The sequence below is a fragment of the Aquila chrysaetos genome, chromosome 26, assembly GCF_900496995.4.
Source record: "Aquila chrysaetos chrysaetos chromosome 26, bAquChr1.4, whole genome shotgun sequence".
NCBI classification, from domain to species: Eukaryota; Metazoa; Chordata; class Aves; order Accipitriformes; family Accipitridae; genus Aquila; species Aquila chrysaetos.
In genome coordinates, this window is record NC_044029.1 from 1,673,857 (window position 1) to 1,697,959 (window position 24,103).

The 24,103-nt window shown below is 45.2% G+C and overlaps 2 protein-coding genes across 3 annotated transcripts in view; one reads left to right on the forward strand and one right to left on the reverse strand.

The window, feature by feature from the left end:
- The first annotated feature begins 841 nt into the window (after window positions 1-841).
- ARL1 (ADP ribosylation factor like GTPase 1) lies at window positions 842-7,298 on the forward strand. Its single transcript, XM_030002962.2, has 6 exons — window positions 842-979; window positions 3,030-3,167; window positions 4,576-4,657; window positions 5,692-5,803; window positions 6,516-6,694; window positions 6,911-7,298. Exons 1-6 carry the CDS (start codon window positions 976-978, stop codon window positions 6,939-6,941), a joined length of 546 nt encoding a protein of 181 aa, XP_029858822.1. The 5' UTR covers window positions 842-975; the 3' UTR covers window positions 6,942-7,298.
- A 472-nt stretch (window positions 7,299-7,770) lies between these two features.
- UTP20 (UTP20 small subunit processome component) overlaps window positions 7,771-24,103 on the reverse strand; it is a 64,479-nt gene continuing 48,146 nt past the window's right edge. The window contains exons 46-62 of one of the 2 annotated variants that reach the window (XM_030002953.2): window positions 23,829-23,995; window positions 22,747-22,888; window positions 22,335-22,451; window positions 21,321-21,491; window positions 20,404-20,532; window positions 19,933-20,043; window positions 19,092-19,171; window positions 18,291-18,360; window positions 17,068-17,250; window positions 15,992-16,123; window positions 14,375-14,507; window positions 12,991-13,190; window positions 12,562-12,633; window positions 11,502-11,774; window positions 10,651-10,777; window positions 8,552-8,697; window positions 7,771-8,172 (exon numbers count right to left, since the gene is read on the reverse strand). In XM_030002953.2, coding sequence (XP_029858813.1) covers window positions 8,017-8,172; window positions 8,552-8,697; window positions 10,651-10,777; window positions 11,502-11,774; window positions 12,562-12,633; window positions 12,991-13,190; window positions 14,375-14,507; window positions 15,992-16,123; window positions 17,068-17,250; window positions 18,291-18,360; window positions 19,092-19,171; window positions 19,933-20,043; window positions 20,404-20,532; window positions 21,321-21,491; window positions 22,335-22,451; window positions 22,747-22,888; window positions 23,829-23,995 — 2,409 coding nt within the window. In that variant the 3' untranslated portion in view covers window positions 7,771-8,016. Of the gene's footprint in view, window positions 8,173-8,551; window positions 8,698-10,650; window positions 10,778-11,501; window positions 11,775-12,561; window positions 12,634-12,982; window positions 13,191-14,374; window positions 14,508-15,991; window positions 16,124-17,067; window positions 17,251-18,290; window positions 18,361-19,091; window positions 19,172-19,932; window positions 20,044-20,403; window positions 20,533-21,320; window positions 21,492-22,334; window positions 22,452-22,746; window positions 22,889-23,828; window positions 23,996-24,103 lie in introns of those variants that run through there. The other variant, XR_005931488.1, reaches the window with a different exon arrangement.

The following is a 24,103-nucleotide window of genomic DNA, read 5'->3' on the forward strand; positions in this document are numbered from 1 at the left end:
TTAAAGCCCAATTCTCCGTGTGCCTTCTAAATTCTGTCTGCCCTGTGCTTTCATTACTTAGTATTTCATGTGTTTTATGATTTTATACTTATTCATCTGCACAAACTAGTTACGAGAATTACATCATCTTTTGTGCAGGGATGGTGACAGCCCTGCCGTCCCGTGATGGTTATCGGCTGTTCCACAGGAGCAGATCGATACTAACGGTTGACAGAGCTGGACGTTGTTGATTCTCCAGAGGGTTTTTCTTGCTCCTCTGCCGTCTCAGCGGAAAACGGGAAGTAACGTACCGAGTTTCTCATTAACTACAGGAACGTGACTTTGGAATTCTGCCGGCTCCGAGGCATTCGCTGCGCTTTACAGAACACCGTGACGGTAACCGGCCGGTGGGGGTGTGGAACGTCGGGAACGTTCGTGCCGTGACTGTCCTGTGGCGGCCTCCGGGTCGGGGCAGCCGCCCTCGGCTCCCGGATTCGGCTCCCGGATTCGGCTCCCGGTTTCGGCTCCCGGTCTCCCTTCGCCGGGGGCGGGCGCTGGGCCGTCGTTATTTATTCGCCTTTATGGCGGGCTGAGCCGCCGGCCCGCGCCGGCGCTTCCCCCGGGGCGGGAAGCCGGAAGCCGGAAGCCCCGCCCCTCCCCTCAGCCCGGCGCTTCCGCCGCCGCAGATTCGCCACGCTTTTTTTTTTTTTTTTTTTTTTTTTTAATTATTTTTTTAAATCTTTCCCCCCTTTACTCCTTCCCGCCCGGCTGTATCCGCGCGGCGGAGGGCAAGGGAAGCCCGGCGCTCGGCCCTTCCCTTGCTCGCCGAGGTCGGTCGCCGTCGTCCGGGCTCCGTGTGGAAACGGCGAGGCGGCGGGATTGGGCAGCGCCTCGTTTACTCGCCGCGGCGATCGACGTGGAGCCTCCGGGCGGCGGCGGCGGCGGCGGAGCGGAGCGGGGACGGGTGGCGGTGCCCGCGGCGTCTGGCGGCTCGACATGGGTGAGGAGCGGAGCGGGGAGGCGGCGGGCCGTCCGTGTGGGGGCCGTTTCCCGCCGGCGGCCTGCGGAGCCGTGAGGGGACGGGGGCCGCAGCGGCGGGCGGGCGGGCCGGTGTCGGAGGTGTCGGGTGACGGACGGGGAGGCCGCGCCCGGGGGGGGGCTGCGTCTGAGGCGGCTGCGTCTGAGGCGGCCTCGCCCCGGACAGAAGCTCGGCACCGGGCGGCCCCCGCCTCGGTGGGAGAGAGTGGAGGGAAAAGGGTGAAACTCGTGGGCTGAGAGAAGAACGGTCTCGTGGGACAGAAAGGAAGAAACCAATAACGGTAACGATAATAAAACGACAATAATAATAAAAGGATCGGAGTATACAAAACAAGCGATGCACAATGCAATTGCTCGCTACTCGATGCCCAGTTAGTTCCCGAGCAGCGATCCACCCCTGCAGGCCAACTCCCCCCAGTTTATACACTGGGCATGACACCACATGGTGTGGAATACCCCTTTGGCCACTTTGGGTCAGCTGTCCTGGCTGTGTCTCCTCCCAAATTCTAGTGCCCCTCCGGCCTTCTTGCTGGCTGGGCATCAGAAGCCGAAAAATCCTTGACTTAGTCTAAACACTACTCAGCAACAACTGAAAACATCAGTGTGCTATCAACATTCTTCTCAGACTGAACCCAAACCACACACTGTACCAGCTACTAGGAAGAAAATCCACTCTATCCCAGCCAAAACCAGGACATGTAGGAAAAACATATTGGAATATAAAAAGAGGGAGCGGGAGGTGTCTGGCAGTAAGCAAAGTTACTGACTGAGAGGAAAGAGTTACCATCTCTTAGGCCTCCATGGATCGCACAGTACCCTTCTACTTGAAATGTTGCTGTTGAAATCCCTTTTGCAGCTCAGTTCTGTAAAGGTTATGTGCCTGTCTCTCAGTGAACAGTGCCCTGCGCAGCACTCTGCAAACCAGCAACGCCTGGTCCCTTACACCTTCCCTTTGTTTTCCAGGTCTGTAGTGTGCATGGCTTCTGGGATGGGATGGGCTTAGAAGAAGTAAAGCAAACTGTTATCTGTTTGAATTCCTTCTTATGCATAAGCACGCAGCTCATTGGTCCCTCCTTTCCCTGGAAAGGCATCATAGGTGCCTAGAAAGGCAGACAGAGGCAATAATTTTTATCAACACCTCTGTTGATAAGATTTTGGTTGCAAATCTTCTCTAATTTGTCTCTTCTCTGATACGTTTATCAAATGTGATTCTAGGTCATGTGGTGTTTCATTACCTTTTACAGGGTTTAGGTGGATTTGCAAAATTATTATTTAGTATTAGATATATTTGTTATAAAAACCATTGGAAAAAATGTCATTGTTACTGGCTTAGAACGTTGGTATTCTTTCCACACTTAAACATCTAATAGGCACAAATCAGGTATTAGTCTGGCCACAAGCACTTTTACATGCATTTAAAGGATAAATGAGATGTTGGGGCAAGCCAGTTGTCAAAAAAAAAAAAGGCGGGGGGGCAGCTCCTAGACTTCTCTGTAGCATTAACGTACTTAATTTAGTGCAGCTTCATAGTTTGTAACAGACTGTGATTTGACATGTACCTACTGATTTATACTTCATTTTAAGAAAAAAGAAGTGGATGGTCCTGTGGGAGACCATAAACATCAGGAAGAATTCTTTCAGGCTTCAGCATGTCCTTGTATAGTCCCTTGCACTGAAAAGATATAGAGTCCAATACAAACAAAAAAGAAGTTGGCTCAGATTTTGGTAAATGAGAGAAAAGAAAAAAAAATCCTAACCACAACGAGGAAGCTTGATGCTGCTGCAACGTGATTTTGCTGGATTGAGCCACCATAAAATAGCAGCATAAAACCAGGAAAATACAATGTGGTTCAGCACACAGATAGCTGGGCCACAACCTGAACTTGCCTGTTTTCACTGGCGAAAAGCAACATATTGCTGCTCAGTAAGAAATGAGGTCGATCTGTCTGCCTTTCCATATCCTCCATATTATTAGCTGACACTAAAACATCTTTTTGTTATGATTTTTGTAGGGGGCTTTTTCTCCACCATCTTTTCCAGTTTGTTTGGAACTCGAGAGATGAGGATTCTCATCCTGGGACTGGACGGAGCAGGAAAAACAACCATTCTCTACAGGTTACAAGTTGGAGAAGTTGTTACCACCATTCCGAGTAAGTGATAAGTCCCTTAGTGAAAAAAGCCCATTTGCCTGTAGCTCTAACACGTAAGCTTTCTCAGCTGAACTCGCTACACGCTTCTGTCATAAACAAAAGGACCTTACGTTGTGGGAGCCTTGCACTGTTGTATGTAAGAACTTTCTTGCGTAACGGTATTACAGTGTGCTATAGGAGTACTGCATAAAGGAATATTTTATGGTGCCCTGCTGAATGCAAAAAATATTTGACCTTAAGATTGTTACCATGATTTGGCAGGCTTTTCTTGATAGGTTAAATGGTAACTGTTGACTGTATAAGTCTTTTGTCTCTAAATATAGCTATAATGTGAACTCCAGAGATCATTATTATTGTACAAAAAAATTTTTACATAGGATGGTGTCAGTGAGTCGTACCTATTTAATTTCTTTTTTTTTGACAAGGGTCTTCAGTTTGTTATGTAAACATTTCTGTTTAATGCAGAGAAGAAGAAATCAGGTGGTTTAACTTTACATTATGTAGAAGGTGTAACAAAACTCAGTGTGAGATCTCGTGGAAGGAGATGATGCTTATTTAAAAAATGGAACTGGTTTCACCAATTGTCTTAGCGTTCATGCAGCCATACTCACCTGTTGCAAACACCCAGATGTGTGTGCTGAAGTGGTCTGGCCAGGATCGCTCTGTGCAACGTGAAGGACAAGGGACGCTTGGCTTTTGAGTCCCCGTCATGTCTCTTGGATTCCTCCTGAATGGCCACGATAAACTGACTTTGGTCAGGTCTTTTTTACCTTTTAAAAGAAGCCAGCAGTTTACTATGCCATAATCCTTTTGCCCTAGGGTTTTGCTTATTTCAGCCTCCATAAATTTTAGGCAGTTTGCATCCATCGTTCACTTCCCTGTGTTGTGTTTCTCTGGGTCAGCAGGAGAAGGAATGAATGACATACGTGATGTACTGTAACCTTATTGCCATCTTCCAGATACCGCAGCGTCAAGTCTTCTGCTGAGAAGTTGGTTCTGCTGTGGTCTTACGAGAGCGCAGATCTGGTGTTGACAGGAAGGACGTGTTCCTTAGTGTTTTATTGCTGTCAGTTATGTACTTGGCTATCAAAACAGGCCATTCCTTTAACCCTTGCTCTGTTTCTTTTGGTGAGTTCAGGCAGGCTTCTGTTGATTTTTAACAACCTTAGCATTTGTTACAAATCTACAATATGTTTACAATGTGTTTTTATCATCATTCAAAGAAAAAACTTACCGCATTATTTTGAGCCATAAATGTTTGTTGGGCTAACTTCGCAAAGGGCATGAACTTCATTATGTAGCTACAGAGAATTTTCAGGCCTGAATTTTAAACTAAGTGCGTGCTGTAATGTTCTTCAGAAATATAAAGAAAAATCACCAACAGTGAAATTGTTTAACTTTGTTTCAGCCATTGGCTTCAATGTTGAGACAGTGACATACAAGAATCTGAAATTTCAAGTTTGGGACTTGGGAGGACAGACAAGCATAAGGTAATGGATCTCTTTTTTAAAAGATACAATTAAAATTCTCTAAAAAGTGCTAAGTTCTTGGAATTCTCATAGCTGGCCCTTTGGAAAATTGGTTAAAAGTTCTATGATTCTAAGTTTTAAAAACAGCCCAGCGTCAGAAGAGCACTTTGATCTGACAGAATTCAGTTAGTAAAACCTGTTTTGGACTACAGATTGGAAAGAAACAAGTGGCTGTTTTCACTTGTATGCAGTTTTGCTTTGCAAAATGAGCTTGCTTGTGTAGTAGGCCATTGTGTAGCATTCTGAGAAAGAAGGAAGTGATGGAAACCTAAAAAGATACTTAAATATTCTTAAGAATGCAAAGCTAGGAATTTAGGTATAGACGATAATTTTTTTTTTTTTTAGCGAGCTTTACAAGTTTTGTAATGAGTCATTATATGCATAATTGCAGTGATCTCTTCAGTAGCCCTGTATGATCTCTTTGTGATTCCTTTCTGCACGCTAGGTAGTAAGGTGCAGCGTAGTTAGGTTAGTAAGCAAGGTGCAGTTAGTAAGGTGCAGGTTCCTTCTGTTTTTAGCTTCAGTAAGAAAGGTAATTCTGAAAAAGGTGGGATTTTTTGATCCTTGTTGATTACTTGCCTGTATAAATTAGTCATTTAAGATTTCTCTGTTTGTTTGTACTTCTTTGGTGACCATGTTTATCTATGGCAGAAGCTTGCATTTAAACTTTTTGTTTCCCTGTCCCTCAGTTATGGACCTGATGTCCTGCAGGCAGAGTCCCAAATGAATCTGTCCCCAGCACTTCTGTCCTCCCCTTTTTTCAAGCTGCTTGTTGTTTTTTTGGGTTGTGGTTTTTTTTTTTTCTTGCTATTGAAAGTATTTGTACTGTCTGTTCCTTTTTGTAGCCTCTTGAAGATATCTTCTACTTGCTTCCTGGGGCCTTTCACCCCAAAGCCAGTTTTTACTTCCTCTGGGTAATCTGGTTTTCATTATCTGGCTAAAAAGCACTGCTAAAAGTGCAAATGATATGACTGGAACTTATCTTTCTTCTGCAGGCCCTATTGGCGGTGTTACTACTCAAATACAGATGCAGTCATTTATGTAGTGGACAGCTGCGATCGAGACAGAATTGGCACTTCAAAATCTGAGCTTGTTGCTATGTTAGAGGTAAGAAAACAAGGATGACATTGTATCAGTAGAACAGAAATTGAAATGAAAATTTTTTTTTGGAGCAAAGGTGATGTTGATTCAGTGAATCAAGTGAAGCTCAACTTCACTTTTGAAACTTCAGCCCTTAGAATAGGCCTGTGCAACACTTCTGACTGAAAAACACTAACTACGCTGCAGATGTCTCACAGTTTTGTGCAGCATTGTCTGCATTTGTCTGTAGCCTTTTGGTCGTATGAAAATTTATCTGTTGGCAAGGACAGCTGCTCAGTACTTCAGCAGTGGCAAAGTCAGGCCCTGAAGGATTAACAGTAATTAGTATCCTACTGTGTTCTGATGCTGAAGAACATATGTATGTAGAACAGGGTAATATGAGCAAGAAGATGAGCTGAGCAAAACTCACCCCCCCCCCCAAATTCCTGAATTCCTGCAAGTTTTTTGATATGCCTTGTTAAATCCAACTACCAGCTTGTTTCATAATGTAACAGGCATAAATAGCCATATTTTGAAATTGCTCCTATGTGGTATCATGCTGGAATTGAAAGTAAGAAGTACCATTCTTTCACTGAAGAATTTTGTAAAGAACAAAAATCAGAAAACTGAAAATCATTATGAGAGCTGCTGAAGCTTCTTTTCATTCTGTGGATTTTCTCTGCTTAAATAAATTCAATAAAAGTCTCTGCAACAACCTGCATGATTCTGCTTTTTTTAGGAAGAAGAGTTGAAGAAAGCCATTTTGGTGGTGTTTGCAAATAAGCAGGACATGGAACAGGCCATGACTCCCACAGAAATGGCAAACGCACTTGGCTTACCAGCTTTGAAGGACCGAAAATGGCAGATATTCAAAACCTCCGCGACTAAAGGCACAGGGCTTGATGAAGCAATGGAGTGGTGAGTAACAGTCTTGTTATGCTACCTTAGAAAAATAGCTGTTACAGGTTTTGGTGTGTTGTTTTTTTTTTTTTTTGAAGACTGGATCTGTGGAAGATCTGTCTGACATAAAAGACAAGAGTCCACATTAGAAGAAAGAAAGAGTAGCTTTCTCCTGAAAGTATTTCAACATAATTGAAATGACTTTCCAGTAAACTGACGTAACCTTTTTCCTAGGTTGGTGGAGGCCTTGAAGAGCAGGCAGTGATACAAAGCTGACTGGTGCAAAGAAGTTTCAGCTATATCCAACAAACATCCTTCTTTCTGCAGACAGGTATTTTCAGGCCACAAATGCTTGTAAATAGGACAGATTTGAGTTTGACTCCTGTAACATGGATGCCTCTCTTGATTGTAAAACTGAACCAAGTGAATGTCTGTGTACAGTATGATATTCCATTTCTTTCTTTCTGTTTAAAGGATGTACTTACGTTAATTTGTATAGAAGTCTTACTGGCTGGGAAAGGGGTTTTTGTGTGTGTCCCTCCCCCGCTTTGGTGGTTTTAAGTTTGAGTGAGTGGCTATGATATTCATGTAATTAAAACACTAATAAAATCTGGAACTGTCAGCTGTACTCATATGTGTGTTGCTTTGCTAAAGGCTGCTCACTTACAGAAACAAGTCCAGCTGCTGCCAGTTCTAACAAACAAACAGCCATGTAGCTGAACAGTTGAGGAAGTCTCCTGAAGCTGCTGCTGTTATACTTCAGAATCCTTCAGCATAGACGTGCTGTTAGAGTGAAGGACAGCAACAGAGATAATTAGCTTAGCCCTAGCTGTTAACGTAGCATTGGTTTTCTGAGAGGAAAATAAATGTCTTCAATAGCCACCTACAGCCCTGATGTGCCAGGGCCACAATCTGGATTTAACTTCCACCTTCATAAGCTGTTATTCCTATACTCTCAACTCAGCCAGAAATGACAGTTAAGCCGCTCAATATAGCTGCAGAAACTGAAAGACGAATCAAAGTCGTGAGGCAGATTGTTTTCTCTCCAGGAGCTAGGATGTGCACAGGCATGAACGCAGTCATCACATAACCTATCTTTTAAAAATGAAGTAAAATTTAATATAAAAGATATGGTGGTTGTCCATTCATCTGTACATGCTGTGGTAAATACACAAATTGAAAAGCTTTTAGTTAAGATCCTAGATGACAAAGAGGACATGAAAAAATACTAATAAATACAATTAAAATATGTAAATACTTTTTCTTTTAAAAACAGTTATTAGTTCTTTAGCTTGAAATTACTCTTTATAAATTAATCCTCAAGGAAGGAAAAAGCCTTTTCATTCCACCATTGCTAAATCTTTCACTGCATGACTTCGAGGTCTCTTGGCCTTGTAGGTAGGGCGCAGGGATTCTATTTTTCTCTTCCTGGTTTCTGCTTTATTCTTATGTCTCTTCAGCTTCCTCCTTGCAGCAATGTCAGGGTTTGCTACAGTCTAGTGAAAAAGAACACATTTGTTTGTTTAGCTGCAGCAAACAACTGTCCCTGTAAACATCAGGTACTTCCTAAGAAACTGGTGACTGGTAAGACAACGCACAGGTTCGCTCAGGCTCCTCAAAACTGAGGGGATTCCGGCTGCTCTGCCCCGGTTTACCACCGCTCTTCAGGCAAGCGGGAAAGCACAGTTGCACTGTCAGCCAGAACCTGCCCAAGGGGCTGAGCTTAAAACAGTTTCTTGTGGAGTTTTGGAAATGAAACAAGGAAACTGTCCCAATTCAGGATGAAGTTCTTCCTCAAGCTCACCTTCCTGGTCAGCTCTCAAGCCTTCAGAGAAACCCTATTTCTTTTTCCCAGAAGAAAAAGCAGAATCTTACCTGCAACGCCCTCTGCTTTTTCCTCATGGCTCTTTTCCGATTGGCCTGTTTCTGCACGGAAGAAAAGGCAAGCGAAAAAGCCTCCAGTCCAACTAACTTCTTGAGCAGTTCTATGATTTCTTGGGAGAGGTTCTTCAGTGTTGGATCTAATAAAACAAAATGAACTTGCTTAATCTTTTCAGCATATGGAATGAATCCCAGTAGGGATTCCCCTTTCTTTACTGAAAGATGACTGCACTGATTTGTCTTGCCCAATATGCTGTAGAGACCAGAGCAAGGGCGCTTGTGAAATCTGCTGGTTCTTCACCAGCCTTCCCAGAGGACCACAAGGGGCCCTTCACACAGGCAAACAAAAAATAATGTTTCTGAGAAGCAAGTTTTTTTCAAAAGGATAATGGAATCCCAGAGGTTATTAAAAGTATATAGCCAGCAGGGCTCTTCTGGAATAGGCTTTGTTGGAAATAAAAATGATTCCAGCCTTGTCAGTCAGCATCTCTGCTCAGTGTATGCACAGTAAGGCCTGGCTGAATGGTCAGGATCACTGGTTAATTACAATGTATTAACTACAATCACTGAAAAAAATATACTGGGGGGAAAGAGGGGAAGGCCACAAAGAGATGCTAAGGGAAAAGTGAGAGCAGGGCAAATGTTTCCCCCAGTCTTCCAACAGATCCCTCTTCCATGTGCTTGTACAGCCTCCAGAGAAGCTCGTGTAAGCTGCTCGCCTCCACAACATCCTTCAGTGACAAGTTCCCTGGGTCTACAGCCCCCAATATGTGAAAAACCATCTCTGCAGTTACTCTAAAAAATCATTTGAAGGCTCCTGCTTCTTGTGCTGGTGGAAAAAGCAAAAAGTTGATCTTTATCCACTCACAATACTGTCAATTTCTACCATATCTTTTCCAAAATCTCTTCTTACTTGCCTAGCTAAAAAAAAAATGGTAGCCAAGGCAGCTGTTCCTTACCTAGAACACTGTTACTGCACTCCTCCAAGTTTTTTCAGTTCTTCTGTATCCTGAGATGTGGGGACCCAGTGCTGCACACTGAATTTTCATGGCATATACAAGCCACAGATTTACAGTAATCTTTTTTTTGGTTTGTTGTCTGTACTTTTCCTGACTTTGGATTTTGCTGGACTTAACACATTTTCATGAACTACCTAAACACCACTATCTTGCTCCTAAGCCAAGAGTCCCTCGTGTTAAATGGGAAGTTGGTTTGTCTTTCCCCCACCAGGCGCAACTTCTTAAGATCTTTTAAACAAACGTGGATCTCCAGGGAGAAACGAGCATTGTTGCTCAGATAGCGTCTAGCAGGACAGAGCGACCTGGACTGATTCGGGAGGAAGGGAGAAGTTCTGTGCACCGTTCCACAGGCGTACGCCTGCCCGCACACAGCCCCTGCTGCATTCCCGCAGCAGACAGCTCTCTTCCCCTGCCTGCGAAGGTTCCTTTCTTTCAGTCACTGCGCACATGTGCCACACACTAAAGGTCATTTTCTCTTATTTCAAAAGGGGGAGCTTGGGGAAGACATCAAGCAACCACCACCAAACTGGCAATTCCAACTTGTACAGTCCCTTGCTCTACTGTAACACAAGCTGCCATAAAACATACCCTGGTTTACATTAAAACCGAAACACACTTTTAACCACAGGGCATGGATCTTCATGCCCCGAAGCCTCACAGCAGATCTAACACGGCAATTCAAAAATAATGAGGCTTGGCAGCAGTCTTGTTCTGACTTCCTGAAGAGCCACGCTCTGTTCCTCTCCTCAGCAAGGACTCCACAAGTCTTGCGACCATGAGTCCACCTACGAGTACTGAGCTTTTTCCACTATATCACATACTCAGGCTTTACTCACTTGCATGCAGGAGCCTGCCTGACTTTATTCCAGTCTTTGTCAACACATAGATTTTTCTTTCAGCTGTCATACACTCTCCTCCTTTCCTGATACTTTAGTTAGACTACAAGCAGGTGAAATTCACTGATTACAGCATCTATGCCTCAACAGACAAAAGGAATGATGGGCAGTGTTTGTGCCGAGGCAGAGCTCTGACACGCTTTGCTCTTTGCTAGCCTTTGTGAGGGAAATCACTTACCTTGCTCCGCATAGGTGCTGTTCAGCTCCCTGTACAGAGGGGTGAGAATTGTTGGAAGGTACGGCTTGATCCTGTCTTTCCCCAGATCCACCGAGACTGCTCCCAGGAACTTAAAGATGCAGCTTCTCTGAAAATGAGCATGTGGGACATGAAGTAAGGAAGGTTGGAAGGACAGTGCCTAACTGAACTGCTGCAAGAGAGCTGTGCATCACTGTTCAATGTACAAGATGTGGTTTCAGACACCTGTGTCAAACTCACTGCTGTTACAAGGTCTTACTGCAGCCAAGTACAGCCTTTAGATGAGACACAACCCCATGGGATCAGTAAATGTGTGAGCTGTGACTCTGCTGCGTTGGCAGCTGTTAACGGTTTGAACAACGGGCTTGTTCTCACTGTCCTCTACCGAGGCAGCTGAAGACATGAAAGCTCAACCTCTCCAGCTCTGCACCACGGGGAACCACAGTGCTTTTCCTGACACTCTCCCACACCCTCCCCTTCTCCTAGCAAGTAACTCCACACTGCCATTCCCCTGCCTGCATCAACTTAGCACTCTTGGGCTTTGAAAGGCAGTGCTCTGTCCCCTTCAGCTTGGTGCCTGTGGGTTTACTACCCTTCCACCACCCCACAAACAAGAAGGCTGGAAGCATCAGCAAGGAGAAGCAGAGTGGCACAAGCCTTTCCTGAGAATCCCAAACTGAAATGCTTGTTTCTTTGGCATCTACTAATCCTCGCTTCAGCGCCAGCTCCCAGCACCCTCTGCAGCTGGTCCCCTGGAAGCAAAGAGCCAGAGCAACACCCTCCTGTGGAAGTGCCTACCACATCAAAAGCAGTCGGTCTAACCCTGTTCTTACCTTTAAAGGCACCTTAGGGGAATATGCTGCTTCTCGCTTTGCCATGAGAGAGAGCTTCTTCATTAACCACAGCAATGTGGCTGGCTGGCCTTTCTCTTCTGTGTCCTCTCTTTCTCCCTCTCCTTGAGCAGAAACGTCTTTCTCTTCCTCATCTTCTGAGGCCTCCTGCTCTTCCACTTCACAGCCGTGTTCTCCTTCAGCCTCTTTACCTTCTTCTGAGGCAGGGGCTAGCAAGTAAACAACTTTGGCCACAAAAAGCAAATTCTTTATAACCTGAAGTGCGAAAACAGAGTATTCAGTCACTGTGGGTTCCCTCATTGTCAGCACCAGGGTATGTAAGAGCCAAGACTAGATCTGAAAGAGGAATCTGCCAACCCAGGAGGCTGTAATAACTTCACCCACTGCCGTCCGAGCCGCGTGACAGAGCATGTTGCTCCTAACAGGAAAGCACACCTCAGTATACTCCTGCAGTTTGGGAGTCTTTCCCCATGAGCTACTGTGCCTTTTGGGCTCCAGCACTTCCTGAGGCAGGGCTGCTCCTTTTGTCTTCTCCACCTCTGGCACAACCTGGCTCTCCACAAGGAAATCTCTGACCAGGTTCACAGTGGAGTCAGACCTTCAAGCAACAGCGTAAAGCTGGACTAAACGCTCCCAGCAAACAGCCAGGGCTCCAGTGCAGCTGCAGGGAACCAGCACCAGTGATCTGGATCCCCGCTCCCGGATACGGTTGCCCAACCTGCTCCAGTCCGGGCTGCAGAGCCAGACTCTCCCCGACAGCAGGGACCCCAGTCCTGCCCTGCGTGGTGCCTCCCTTTTCTGTCCCCGTCACCCCTCAGCCCTTCCAGCAGGCTGACAACAGGAGAGGGACTTTCCTGGGCCCCTCTGAGACATGCACCTGCTCAGATGCCCTCAGCACGGAGCAGCTGGCCCTGCACTGTGTATCTGCCCTGAGCCACCACCAGCCCACAGCGCTGCTGTCCTGACTAGGATGCAAGACTCCCTCACGGGCCGGGGCCGGCTCTGTGCCCTCCTGCAGCCCCAGACCCGCTCCTGCTCTTACCTGCTCTCCCAGAGACAGGTCCAGGAACTTGGACTGCAGCTGATGGCAGAATGCAAACGCGAGTTCCTTCATCTGGGGAGAGGAAAAGAAGGGAATTACTCTATGAAAGGGAGCCAGTAGCAGAAACTCAAAGCAGTGATCTGCAGTCACCAAAGGCGGTTCCCAGGAGAGGCCAAGGGATCGGCTCAGCGCACCTTCTGTCTGCATCTTGCAGCCTAGAGGGGAATCTTTGTGCTGATGAGAATAAAAGCCCAGAGAAGCCCCCTCCCAGGAGCAGAGACACCTCCTCAAATGCTTTAAGTGATCAGGATTAGGCAGCAGACAAGCAACTAAAAGAGAAATGTGCGTGCCAAACTATACTACTATTTTTATATCCCAGCCAGGGAATGGGCACAGGCGGGGTGGAAGGAGTGGTACAGACCTCATTACCTTTTTGTCCAGTTCAGCAGTCAAGAAGACTGTGGATGCAGACAGCTCTACTGACGTCTTTTTCCTTTTTCCTGCCTTTCTTTCCCTCCACTTATTGACAAGATCTTCTGGCTTGTTGGATGCAAACAACAAGCCAAAGATCTCAGTAGCTGTCAGCCAGACCCAGCTGTGAGGATACCATAGGTGAGACTGGACATGACCTGGGGGAAAGAAAACCTCTTTCAGCACAGGAGCTGGTCCAGTGAGAGCAGAAAAAGAACCAGGTCCCTCCAGGCACATGCTACAATAAAAAGGTGAAGGAAATGAGCTGTGCTCATCTGCTCAGAAAATAATCAAAGACTTCTTGGCAACTCTATCCAGCCAGAAAGTGGCAAAAAACTACAGGTAGCCAAATATCCCCACAGTGACCAGGTGTTCTTCAATGCACCCGCAGCACTTCCAACCATCCCAAGACAGGGCCATTGCTGGAAAGCAATGGCAATTGGGCAGGAAAAGTGGGCACGGCTCAAAAAGACAGCTGCTCCGATTCTGGCTGACAAGTCATGTTTCTGCAGCAACCGTGGTCCCCTCCGGGACTCAGTGCCACAGCTCATCTGCCCGCGACTGGGCAGCCATCGGGGGACTGGCTGCTGTGAGACTCAGGTGAACTGGCCCTGCTGCAGATGGTCAGATCAAACCCCTGGATGGAGGATGAGGATGCTTCAGAAAACAGATGGAGTTGCCCTCTTGTCTCGCCTCTGTCCAAGCTGCACATCACCAAGCAACCCAGGATTTACAAGGGTTATCTCTTATCTCACTAAAGGCACCTGGCAGGCTGAACTCTTCGAAGACATTAACCAGCCAGACCCAGGCCTTCTGATAGCAGCAAATGAAGCAATTAAAAACAAGGCAACAAAATGCCAATAAGCCAGCTTGACATTGTACAATCTCACTCATGGAGAAATTGCTTGAATGCAATGACCTCCAGGCCTTAACACCTCCGGCAGATGCACAGTATTTACAGCACTATTACAATGTGTCATTGCTTGCTGGCTGGTATGTATGATCTCATCAAGAAAATCTCATCTTCCCAGGAGAACTGAACATTTTCATCCAAGAGGATGTAATTATGGTCAAACATGCAATAGTTTGCAACTATTTCCTCTTGGGATAATAGAAGATACTTCCCAGCAACTAAGACTGAGGGCGTGTTGTTTCCATCAACCATGTAACCTTTTCCATTGACATCTTCTCTTTCACTGCCCAGTAACTGCCATGCATTAGCATTTTGCAGCATGCAAACCTTGTATGACACAATTCAGTTGTTTATATTAGGGTGTGAAAAACCAGATGGCACACAAAGAATCTTCCTTGTAACACAGCTGTAATAATTCTTGATACTTACCCCAGATATTGCTCACAACATTACTGTTCTTGGTTAATTGAATCAAGTTGCACTCTGTTATTAGCTTTGTTACCAGCACAAGAAAGCTGAATAGCAGCCTGTCTGCAGCCTTCTCCTCCTCCTCTTCAGTTATCTAATAAAATCAGCAAGTCAAGAAAGATGCTTATGAGAACCTGAAGACAGTGCTTATTTACCCTACTAGATAAATTTTAGATCAACCCTGCAAAGAAAGAGAAGACTGACTTGTACCAAATTCCCAAAATAAACAGAAGAGAAACTGCTCCACTAAAGCACTTCCTCTGGAGACTGAACCTCTGCAGGAGATTATTACTACAATCATTCTTGCTTTTCATACAGACATTACTGTAACAAACTCTTAGTTTTCTAAATATAAGCAAGCACACACTGAATGTATATTGCTGACATCTATAAATGTATTTGTGCACGCTTGACTCATTATTAGAGCCAAGCTGAGCTCAGATTTGCCTGTGTCACCTGGGAAGCCCCATGTTTGTTATGACAATGTGTGCACTGTGTTTTACTAAATTGCCTTCAGGTCCTCACCCTGCCTACAATCACCAGCTGGCTTGATATAACTAGTCAGTGCTTTACCTACATGTCACAGCACAGGGGGTGATTACATTGAATTTCTCCTCACTGCAGGTATTTTATTTTCATCTCTTGCCAATTTACATACCCCAAGGCTCTTCTCTCTTGTTCAGCATGTTGCCCTTGCACATTAGTAACATACGTGGCCGCTCCCCAGGCGCAGTGACTGGGATCCCTCTGGGATTATCACATCAAGCAGAATCTGAGGCAGCCTTATTAAATCAGCCTTACTCCATCTTATTCTGAGTTAATCATGTGCATGAAATTGTTTTTCCATAAAACAAAACCACAGTCTGAAGTACAGGAAGGGAACTCCTTTGAAAGTTAAAGCTGTAGACAACACTGAACAATGCAGACGATCACAAGCGATGCACTCCTGACCTTCCATGCTTACACAAACCTCTGCAGCTAGCAGACACATTTCCCAGTTAAATGGATGTTTGTGTGTGATCGTCAGGCTGTTTTCCAACTATACAGATTCTAACCCATCCCAGTGCTACCTGTGCAACCTGCCATTCTTTCTGATGGTGTTTTTTGTAACTCCACTTTAAACAAAAACCAGAAGATCCTTCTCTCCTGCGACTGCAGGAAAGACCAGAAGCAGGGAAACCTACCTCAACATACATACTGCTGCATGCTGTAAGCTAAAAGCCTGAGACTCGAGGGCTGTCTCAAGAACCCCTTCCACCCACAGAGATCTTGATAGAGGCTGGGGCAAAGAGCAATATGTCTGCTGGTTACACAGTATGGCTGCAGGCTCAGCCCAGGTGGCTTTGCAAAGTTCCTTTGCCCCTTCTGCTGTGACACATGACATCAAATTTGGGCTTACAGACAAAAAATGTGGTTCTAGGTCAATGAGGTCCCCTTCAGAACAAATGTGTGTGTTTCATGTCTTTCCTCTGTCCCAAACAGTAGTTAAAACAGCTAAGTCTCTCCCCCACTTATTCCCTTTTTCCATTTTCTTAATTCTCTTTCCCCAAACCTCACACATGGGAAAAAATTACTTACGTGTTCAAATTTAATTGGGTTGATTTCTTTTTCAATCAAGGTGAGGACAGCTTCAAGCCGCCGTTCAAACATTACTCCCTCTACTTCAACAAATAAACCACATGCCTGGGCAGCCAACCTCCTGTGTAAGCTCTGCCAACAGAAAGAATAACACCCATTGTTACTTCTTGATCATCAAATCCTGCAGCTCCCACATGCAGGAGCTGGTAGCAACCCCTACTTTTGCCTGTAGCAACAGTATCTTAAGAGAAGCTGGTTTTCAGAGTACTATTGAAAAAGGAGATGCTGCCAGCTAGGGAAAAAAGCACCTGGCAGCACAAGTTATCCCTGAAAACACACCCTAAAACTGAATGCCAAAAGACCTTTTCTAGCCCGGTTCCCAGCTGCAAAGCTCTGGGGGCTACTTTGCACTCTTTGACTCTTCACAGCGCAACAGGCGGCTCACAGCTATAAACCAGAACTGAACATATTAGGGATGAAAAGGATGAAGTGTTGAAGAACACTTACTCCACTAGTGTAGAGGGACAGAACCCGCGTCCAGTTTGAGAATAACTAAACATCCAGGCACCCAGATCAAAATGGGAGATCTGTAAGACTAGGTTTGCCACTTTCCAGCTGCTGGTGACAGAACAACGCAAGTCTGAGCTAAAGACAGCACAAAAACCCAATTACTGGGATCAGAAGAGCTTTAAGGAATTTGCTCAAACCTTTAACCTGAGCAAAGACTACACTTGGTGAAATACCTGACCCAACAGAGGAAGTGTTAGAAAGCAGCGCAATGCAGCTGGGAAGTCTGTAGGCTGACCGACAGCAGCAGCAGTTCCCTGCATTCGTGCAGCTATACGAAGCTGTATCATTTCTTCCTCTTCTTACTAGCAAGAGCTACGGTGCTGAGCATAGCTTTAAAGAGCTTTTATTCTAAGCTGAATCTTGCTCATACTCCTTTCCTAAAACTACTAAGTCAGGCATAACTGAACCCACCAATGCACTAGACCTGGTATTAGCAATCTCTCACTTAATCTTAATCAGCCCCCAAACAGAGTCCAGACCTGGTCAGTGAAAAGACCAAAGAATACCTTCTTGCTGTGAAACCACTCTGTGACCAGTGAAAACATCAGATCTTGTTTTTCATTGTTTATCTTACTGAGGAGAGATTTACACGTCAAAGCCGCCATCTTTTTGCATTTGGCAGAGTCATCATTTATCATCATCATACAAAGAGAGAGAAAAAACAGCCCGCAGTATTTGTGGAGGAGATCCTAGAAAGAAACAATCATTAGTCAACCACACATCCCCAAGAACTCCTGGCATTGAAAGGGGAAGAGGGGTATTTGTTGCACCGCATACAGGAACAATGTCAGCCCTGACTGGGGTCCACATCAAGGCAGGTGAACTGAAAGGAGGAGATGATCCAGTTGTTGGAGCATGCAGGGAGTGTACAGCAGCCTCAGCCCTGCTCTGATTCTGATTTGCTAACATGTCCCTGAGACAGCAACTTGTCAAACCTTAAAGGGCATTTTTATGCCTAACTCTCACTGAAACAGGCTTAAGTCCCTCAGCACTGCAGCAATCAGCCCAAAGGCCCTTCTTTCAGAGATAGCAGTTCCTGCTACTTTACAGAGTTGATGGGAACTAAGTTGAGATACTAAATCTAATCAGGCAGTGGTGAAGCACAGCCCACTGTGCAGAATTTCTCTTCCTTCCTCCCAAATTCTTGCCTGATTGCACTTCTCAGTCTCCTGAATGATCAGTCAAGCTCCAGCTGCAGAGCTTTGAGGCAGCTTAGCATTTTGCGTATGTTATCCTGCATAGATGCATGGTTATTTTTCAGCTTTCATTTTGATCCACTCCACTGAGAAGCTCTCCCTCTCCAGTTAGGCCAACAAAACAGATATGGTACATCACATACCAGTTCAATCAACAACATCCCTCATGAATGTTGAAAAAAAACCCACAATGAAAAAACTCTAGACTTCACTTTTTATTCATACTCCATTTCCTAAACTGGTTGCGTTTCTTCCTGGCATAAATCACCATCAAGTTTATCTAAACTCCAGCTGACAGAGCTTTATTTTACTTGCAGACTGAGCACATTAGATAAAGAAGTACTGCAGACTTTCCAGCATGTCATTTCTCTTTTGGAGCAAAGCCAGGTTCTTTGGAGATAAGTGAACGTTCTGCTCACGGTAAGAGATAATAGGAACTACCAAGTACTCCCAAAATAAACTGCTCTGAAAATGCTGTTACTGCAAGCCACAGTAACTGCTTGATGCTTGGAACACCAAGGGGCGCTTGTTACCTGTGGGAACATGTCAAGGAGGTACGCGATCATCTCCAGTGCAGATTCCCTTCCAGTTTCATACTCGTACCTGTGAGGAAATGATTAATGGTTAGGGCTGGGTTAGTACTTTAGAAAGTTGTTAACAATTTACAAGAATGGCCAATGCCAGAAACACACACTGACAGGGATCTTTCTACAACAGCTACCAGACCTGGCCTGATACTTAGGAGAAAAGAAGCAACAGACCCATCGGCTCCATCTCCCAGAGACAGGCACAGAGACAAATAGGAGAAAAAGGGCTCCAGCCAACTTGAGTCAACACTTGTGTTATGGTGCTGGGGAACATGGTAAACTACTGACACCTTGAGCAAGGGAGGGGTCATGCTCAGAAGGAGGTTTCAGGTACACTGCTCCTGCTGAACTGGTGCAGTTGATCTCAACTGTGCCTGCAACTGCAGTTGAGACTATTGCCATGGGACAGCAGTCATATAAATGCACTTTCCCTTAATCTTTCTGGATTTCCAGTTCACCTGGTTTACAACCAGTGGAGCTGGTTAACCACTAGGCAAACAACAGAACCTTCGTCTTACAAAGAAATGAAGAACAAAGCCAGCTGTGAAACAGGGAAGAGAAAAAGGGCTTGCTTTATCAAACAGCCCCTCTCCAAAACAGGGAAGTGTTTTACAGGTAGGAAAGTGAAGACTTCAGCCACACCCTCTGCTTCTCATGAACAGCCCTTTGGCATGCAAAGTGGCCTCTGAAGTCATACTTAAGCAACAAGGTTCTGTTCTGACAGAGATGTCAGGAATACAAACTCACTCGAGTTGTGCCAGCATGAAATCCAAATTGGGTTTCAGCTTGTCTCCAAGGGGGTAGTCCAGAATATATTTTAAGTAAATCTGGAAAGAAAAAACAACAACACAGAGTAGTTACAAGAAACACTCAGGAAAGCTTGTAGAAAGGTTATGAAGAAAATTTAGTGATGGAACAGCAAGTTTATGAGAATCATCCCTTTCATCCCAAAAGTGCCAACAACTGCTCTCAAGCTCTGTGCCCGGAAAAGGATCTGCAGGCATTTGACAACGGCCAGATCAGTCTTTAAAGTATTACTGTGATTTGTGCAGGCTTCTGTTAAGAGAGATTCTGCATCCTTCAAAATTCATCCTGTAACCATGGAAATGCACTATTTGGTTACGCACAGCTCCTGCTGCAGCTGTATCCCAATGCTTGAAATGAAGCAACCAATTCTGCCTTTTGGTGGCTTTTAGCTTGGAAAGAATGAGGAAGTAGTGGGAAGGAATCACGGGTATGTGGCAAATTCTCTTCCGCTGGGATTCAGAAAAGGGCAAGGCTCTTGGTTACGTGGGCCTAAAAGCCTCCAAGGGAGGGACCGTGTCACTGCTGCTGAGCAGCTCTCTGGAGGTACACCACAGCAAGCAGTCTCACTACAGGCAAGCAGTCTGTGATTCTGCTATGCACCAGTCACAAGAACTAAAGCCAGCCAGATAACAAGTGGAACAAGGATTAGCAAGAAGGGGAAATAGGGTTAGGGGTTCAACAGGGCTAAGGCACATGTCTGTGAGAGCTGGGATGGCCACACTAAGACCTCTAGCCTGTTAGACAGCTGTCAGTAAAGTGAGAGACTTTCCATTCTACCAACCTGCCTGCACTGGACTCGCACCGGCTCACTCTGACCCGTGATGGCCAGTTGGGCAACCTTCTGCAGCACATCATCAATTTCAGGGACAATCAGCTTCCTGGATAAAATAGCCTAAAAATACAAAAGCACAGCTGGAGTCATGTCATTTTGCTTGCACGGTGTGAGATGCAATACAATAACCTGGGATACGCTGGTCTCAGGTGGTATATTAACACTGACTTTTTCACATCTTCAAACATAGCCAGAGCAGCTTTAAAAAAAAGTGTATAAACCAGCCTCCCAAACACTTTAAAGAGTGACTACAAGTCAAAAGGGAAAGCTTTGCTGCTTTCCCCGCCACCTACAACAGAGAGCCTTAACAGCATTCTGTGGCCTGTTCCTGACATGAGATCATACAGCCTTTCACCAGGAGGCAGAATCACTGCCATTCCAGTGGCTCACAGAACCCATATGCCTGCTGCACAGAAATACCTTGAGAAGGCCAAAGGCAGTGGCTTGGCGTGATGAATCATAGATGTCTTCTTCAGCAAAGCCAAGCAACACTTGGAGCTGTTTGCTTGTTATCTGACTCTTTGCATTCTTCACAAGTATCGTTACGCACTACAAAATCAAATTGCACGTTGTCAATACATATGCAGTGCCATAAAATGTAAGGCTGCACCAAAGCCTGACTCATTTGTATCACTTAGATTTGAAAAGACAAACTGCTGCTCTGAAACATGCAGCTAACACTGTTCTCATCACATTTTGCTTTCAGTTGGCAATTTTGAGACAAAAACCAAACACAAGCAAATACACTAATTCAGACTAGTCTTTGAAATGAGTGGGGATGCTCAAACACATGAACCATGATGCAGGAACACAGCCAGGAAGAAGGAAAAATTCTTCTGGCACTGGTATTCAGCACGAATTACTCTAACTTTCCCTTATGATCATGAAGCTGTAATTAATTCAGCAATGCATTTAGAAGACATCTTCAGGAAGACACTGCATACTGTAAGTGTAGTTATTACTACTATTAATTGCCCCCTTCCTTTGTCTCACTTCAGCTGCCAGGGTTTACTCCAATGAATCATGTTAAAAGCAAGCTATTCAAGCATAAAACTGACGCCTCTCAAAAGACAGGGTGGTAACAAGATACTATTATAAGGAAGAAAGAAAGCAAATATGCTTCTATAAAAATACTTCAGATCCAAGCTGTGCATTTTTGGGGGATAACTTTAAGTTCGCATTTGAGAAAGAATCAGCAAGGCCACATCTCCCTCACTACCTTGTGATCTCCAGACTACCTCTCCAGGGACAGCTGCAGGAGGGATCTGCAGTTGGAAGAGTCTCATTCTACAAAGTTAATCCTGAAGCAGAAAAGAGCAGACCTGGGTCTGACTTACTTTGAAACAGCTCACAACCAGGTGGAAATTCTGGCCTTTGGCTATTCCTGTCTTGGCAAATTCTTTCAGCAAGAGGAAAAGCTGCTTGATCAGTGACTCCAGATTTGTACTGACAGAAGGCAAAGGGAACTTTAAAATCCATACCAAGGACTGCAGAGCACCAGTGATCACCTGTAAGAAAGAGCCAAAGGACAGCACACGTATAATGACACTGAGGGAACACTTCTCTCTCTCTGTTACAGACACAGTCAGGCTATCTGCAACTGTGATAAAAGGCAATTAGCTAACAAAATCAACCTCTTTCAAACCATTCATATGTAATACAAAGGGCTTCTCAGTTCTAAAAACACTATCTGCCACTCCCTAATTCTCTAACTTTGATATTACTATGTAAAGACATTAACACAGTGCTGATTCAGCAGATGGCCAAGAACTCTTTCTGAAGCAGAGGTGCCTTCAAGGCATAGAAGTTGCTCTGCCAAAAACCCAGGTCACCTGAAAGCCCTGCTCCAGGTAACTGATAACATATGAAGCATGGCTTCCATTCCTCGGAAACTCAAGGTTTAACAGATTTCCTCCTAGGCTCACTTAAACCCAAAGCTTCCCTAAAAGGACGCTGCCTATTGTGCTGGGAATAAAGCCGTTAGAGTTGGATCAAAAGAAACAACAGTTGTAACAACACTGCTCCCAGCCGCCACAGGACTTCATGAACCTCCTCACAGATAGCCTACGAAGTCTGCAAGCAAAGTCCTTGTATGAACATGCTCCAGGAGAACTTGTCCATACTTGAATCTGCAGCACTAGGGGCAGAGCATTCAGTCCTCCATCAGCCACAATCCTTCCTCCCCCTTGAGATAACATCACCTCAAAGAACTTAATCTACACATCTATGAAATCAGGTTTGAAAACGGGATGGCTTTCTCTTCTCTTGCAGAAACTGCAAGATGACATGTGTGGGCAGGACTTTTCTTAGTAGAACAGACAGAATAGACAGACTCCAGCTCAGAAGTGTACCTTGACATCCATAGATTTCAGGCAGTCTATAAGCAGCTGAACAAAAGGGTCTAACATTTCCAAAACATGATCCTCAGAAGAATTTACTTTGGACCTCTTCAGGCTCATGTGCAGCAGCTGGCATAGAAAACACAGGACATTCATCTCAAAGTCAGGCTGGGACTCAAATAAGTCAAGCAAGGTCCCACACTGTTTCAGGTTGTAGTAGAATTTATGCCATATCCCATTCAAATATCTGCAACAGGCTGAGCACTTTTTATAGGTCTGTAAGAGGCACCATTGGAGTTACCACATGCAAAATAAAGTTAAGGCTAATGGCTGTGTTGTTAACACAATATATCCAGAATACCTTCCTTCGAATACTCTTTAAAAAATTTCCATTGCAAAGCTTTGTATCTGAGGAGATCCTTACCCGAAGTCCTGAATCAACCAAGATATACGTGTTAGTCCTGCTGCTGACACGTGCTTTCTGCCCTCCTCTTGTGGGAGTGGGTTGGAGCAGCAGGCAGCTCTCTGGTTGCAGCCGAGGATCTGGAGGAGGGGCAACTTTTTTTCTGAAAAGCAGTGTATGGCAAGGGAGAATATTCAGATTTCAACCCTCTCCACAAGAAGCTTGCTGTTGGGAGTGGAGAGAGCTGGACTGTGCTCAGCTGCTACCCACATAGCAAGCAAAAGCAGGTCACAGCCAGAACACAATGAAATAAAACAAAAACTTGAGAGCAGCATGACAGATGGGACTCTCAGCCCTGAGAACAATATCACTATTACAAAGATAACAAATGCACACAGATTTGCATAACATCCCCACCTTTTCTTCTCAGTGGACAGACCAGTTTTGGTAAGTTCCTTCAAGCAAATATACCTCCTGCCACTGCTCACTGCACTTCATTTACTGATATTTACTTCAGTTTCTGATGCCTTATAAACATTGCTCCAAGAAGTCTGCAAACAGTTGTCAGATTCTAGAGCAAGCCGGCCTACGTAACATAGGAAATGCAAGACACCCAGAGCCAGCTCTGAGCAGTGACACCACCAGACAGAGGGGAAATCTGACAGTTCTCCCTGACTTCTGCACCAGCACCAAAGCGATAAAGTGACAGCCCACAGTTTCTCTTGTTCCTGACCCAATGAAAATGTCCAGGACCCCAAACACCTCTTACACGGCAGTTTGTAGCTCACTTCTAAACACTGCTCCTCAGTCCCTTCATCGGAACACCCAAATGCATACACCAGCTTACCTGATGGTGAAAAAGCCTTGCTGAAGGCCCTGAGCACTTGCAAGAGCAGACTCCCGTGAGTTCAGCAAGCACTCACTCCCATTTCCAAGCTTTCTGCTTGCCCTCTGCCCAAATAACTCACTCACATTGACAAAAAAAGGCAAATGAAAGCAAGGAAACTCTCATACATTTCATCGGTTGGATTTGAGAGCTGCCATTTCTGCAAGCAAACCTCCCAACTGATAACAGACCATCTGGCTAACATCCTGGAACTCACTTGGACTTCTCGGTGAGCAGAGGCAAGTTTTCACTGATGAGACCATGACTGAGGAGGAGGAGGGATGCTGCGTTCATGTCTGAATTGAAGATCAGCCCTGCCATGATGTGACGCAGTGCCTCATGCACCTTCCGGACTATCTTCAAACTCGTGGTGCTCTCCAGAATCTGCAAAGGCACAACCATGAGAGTCAGGCGGGCAACATGAGGGCAATGATCTGCTATCTGTATTCAGAAATCATGGGGAAAGCCAGAGCAATTCCTCCCTCATCACAT

Coding starts and splice junctions, on each gene's coding strand:
- ARL1 (XM_030002962.2), top strand. Junction 4,658..5,691: donor GGAGGACAGACAAGCATAAG/GTAATGGATCTC, acceptor TTTCTTCTGCAG/GCCCTATTGGCGGTGTTACT. Junction 5,804..6,515: donor AGCTTGTTGCTATGTTAGAG/GTAAGAAAACAA, acceptor TGCTTTTTTTAG/GAAGAAGAGTTGAAGAAAGC.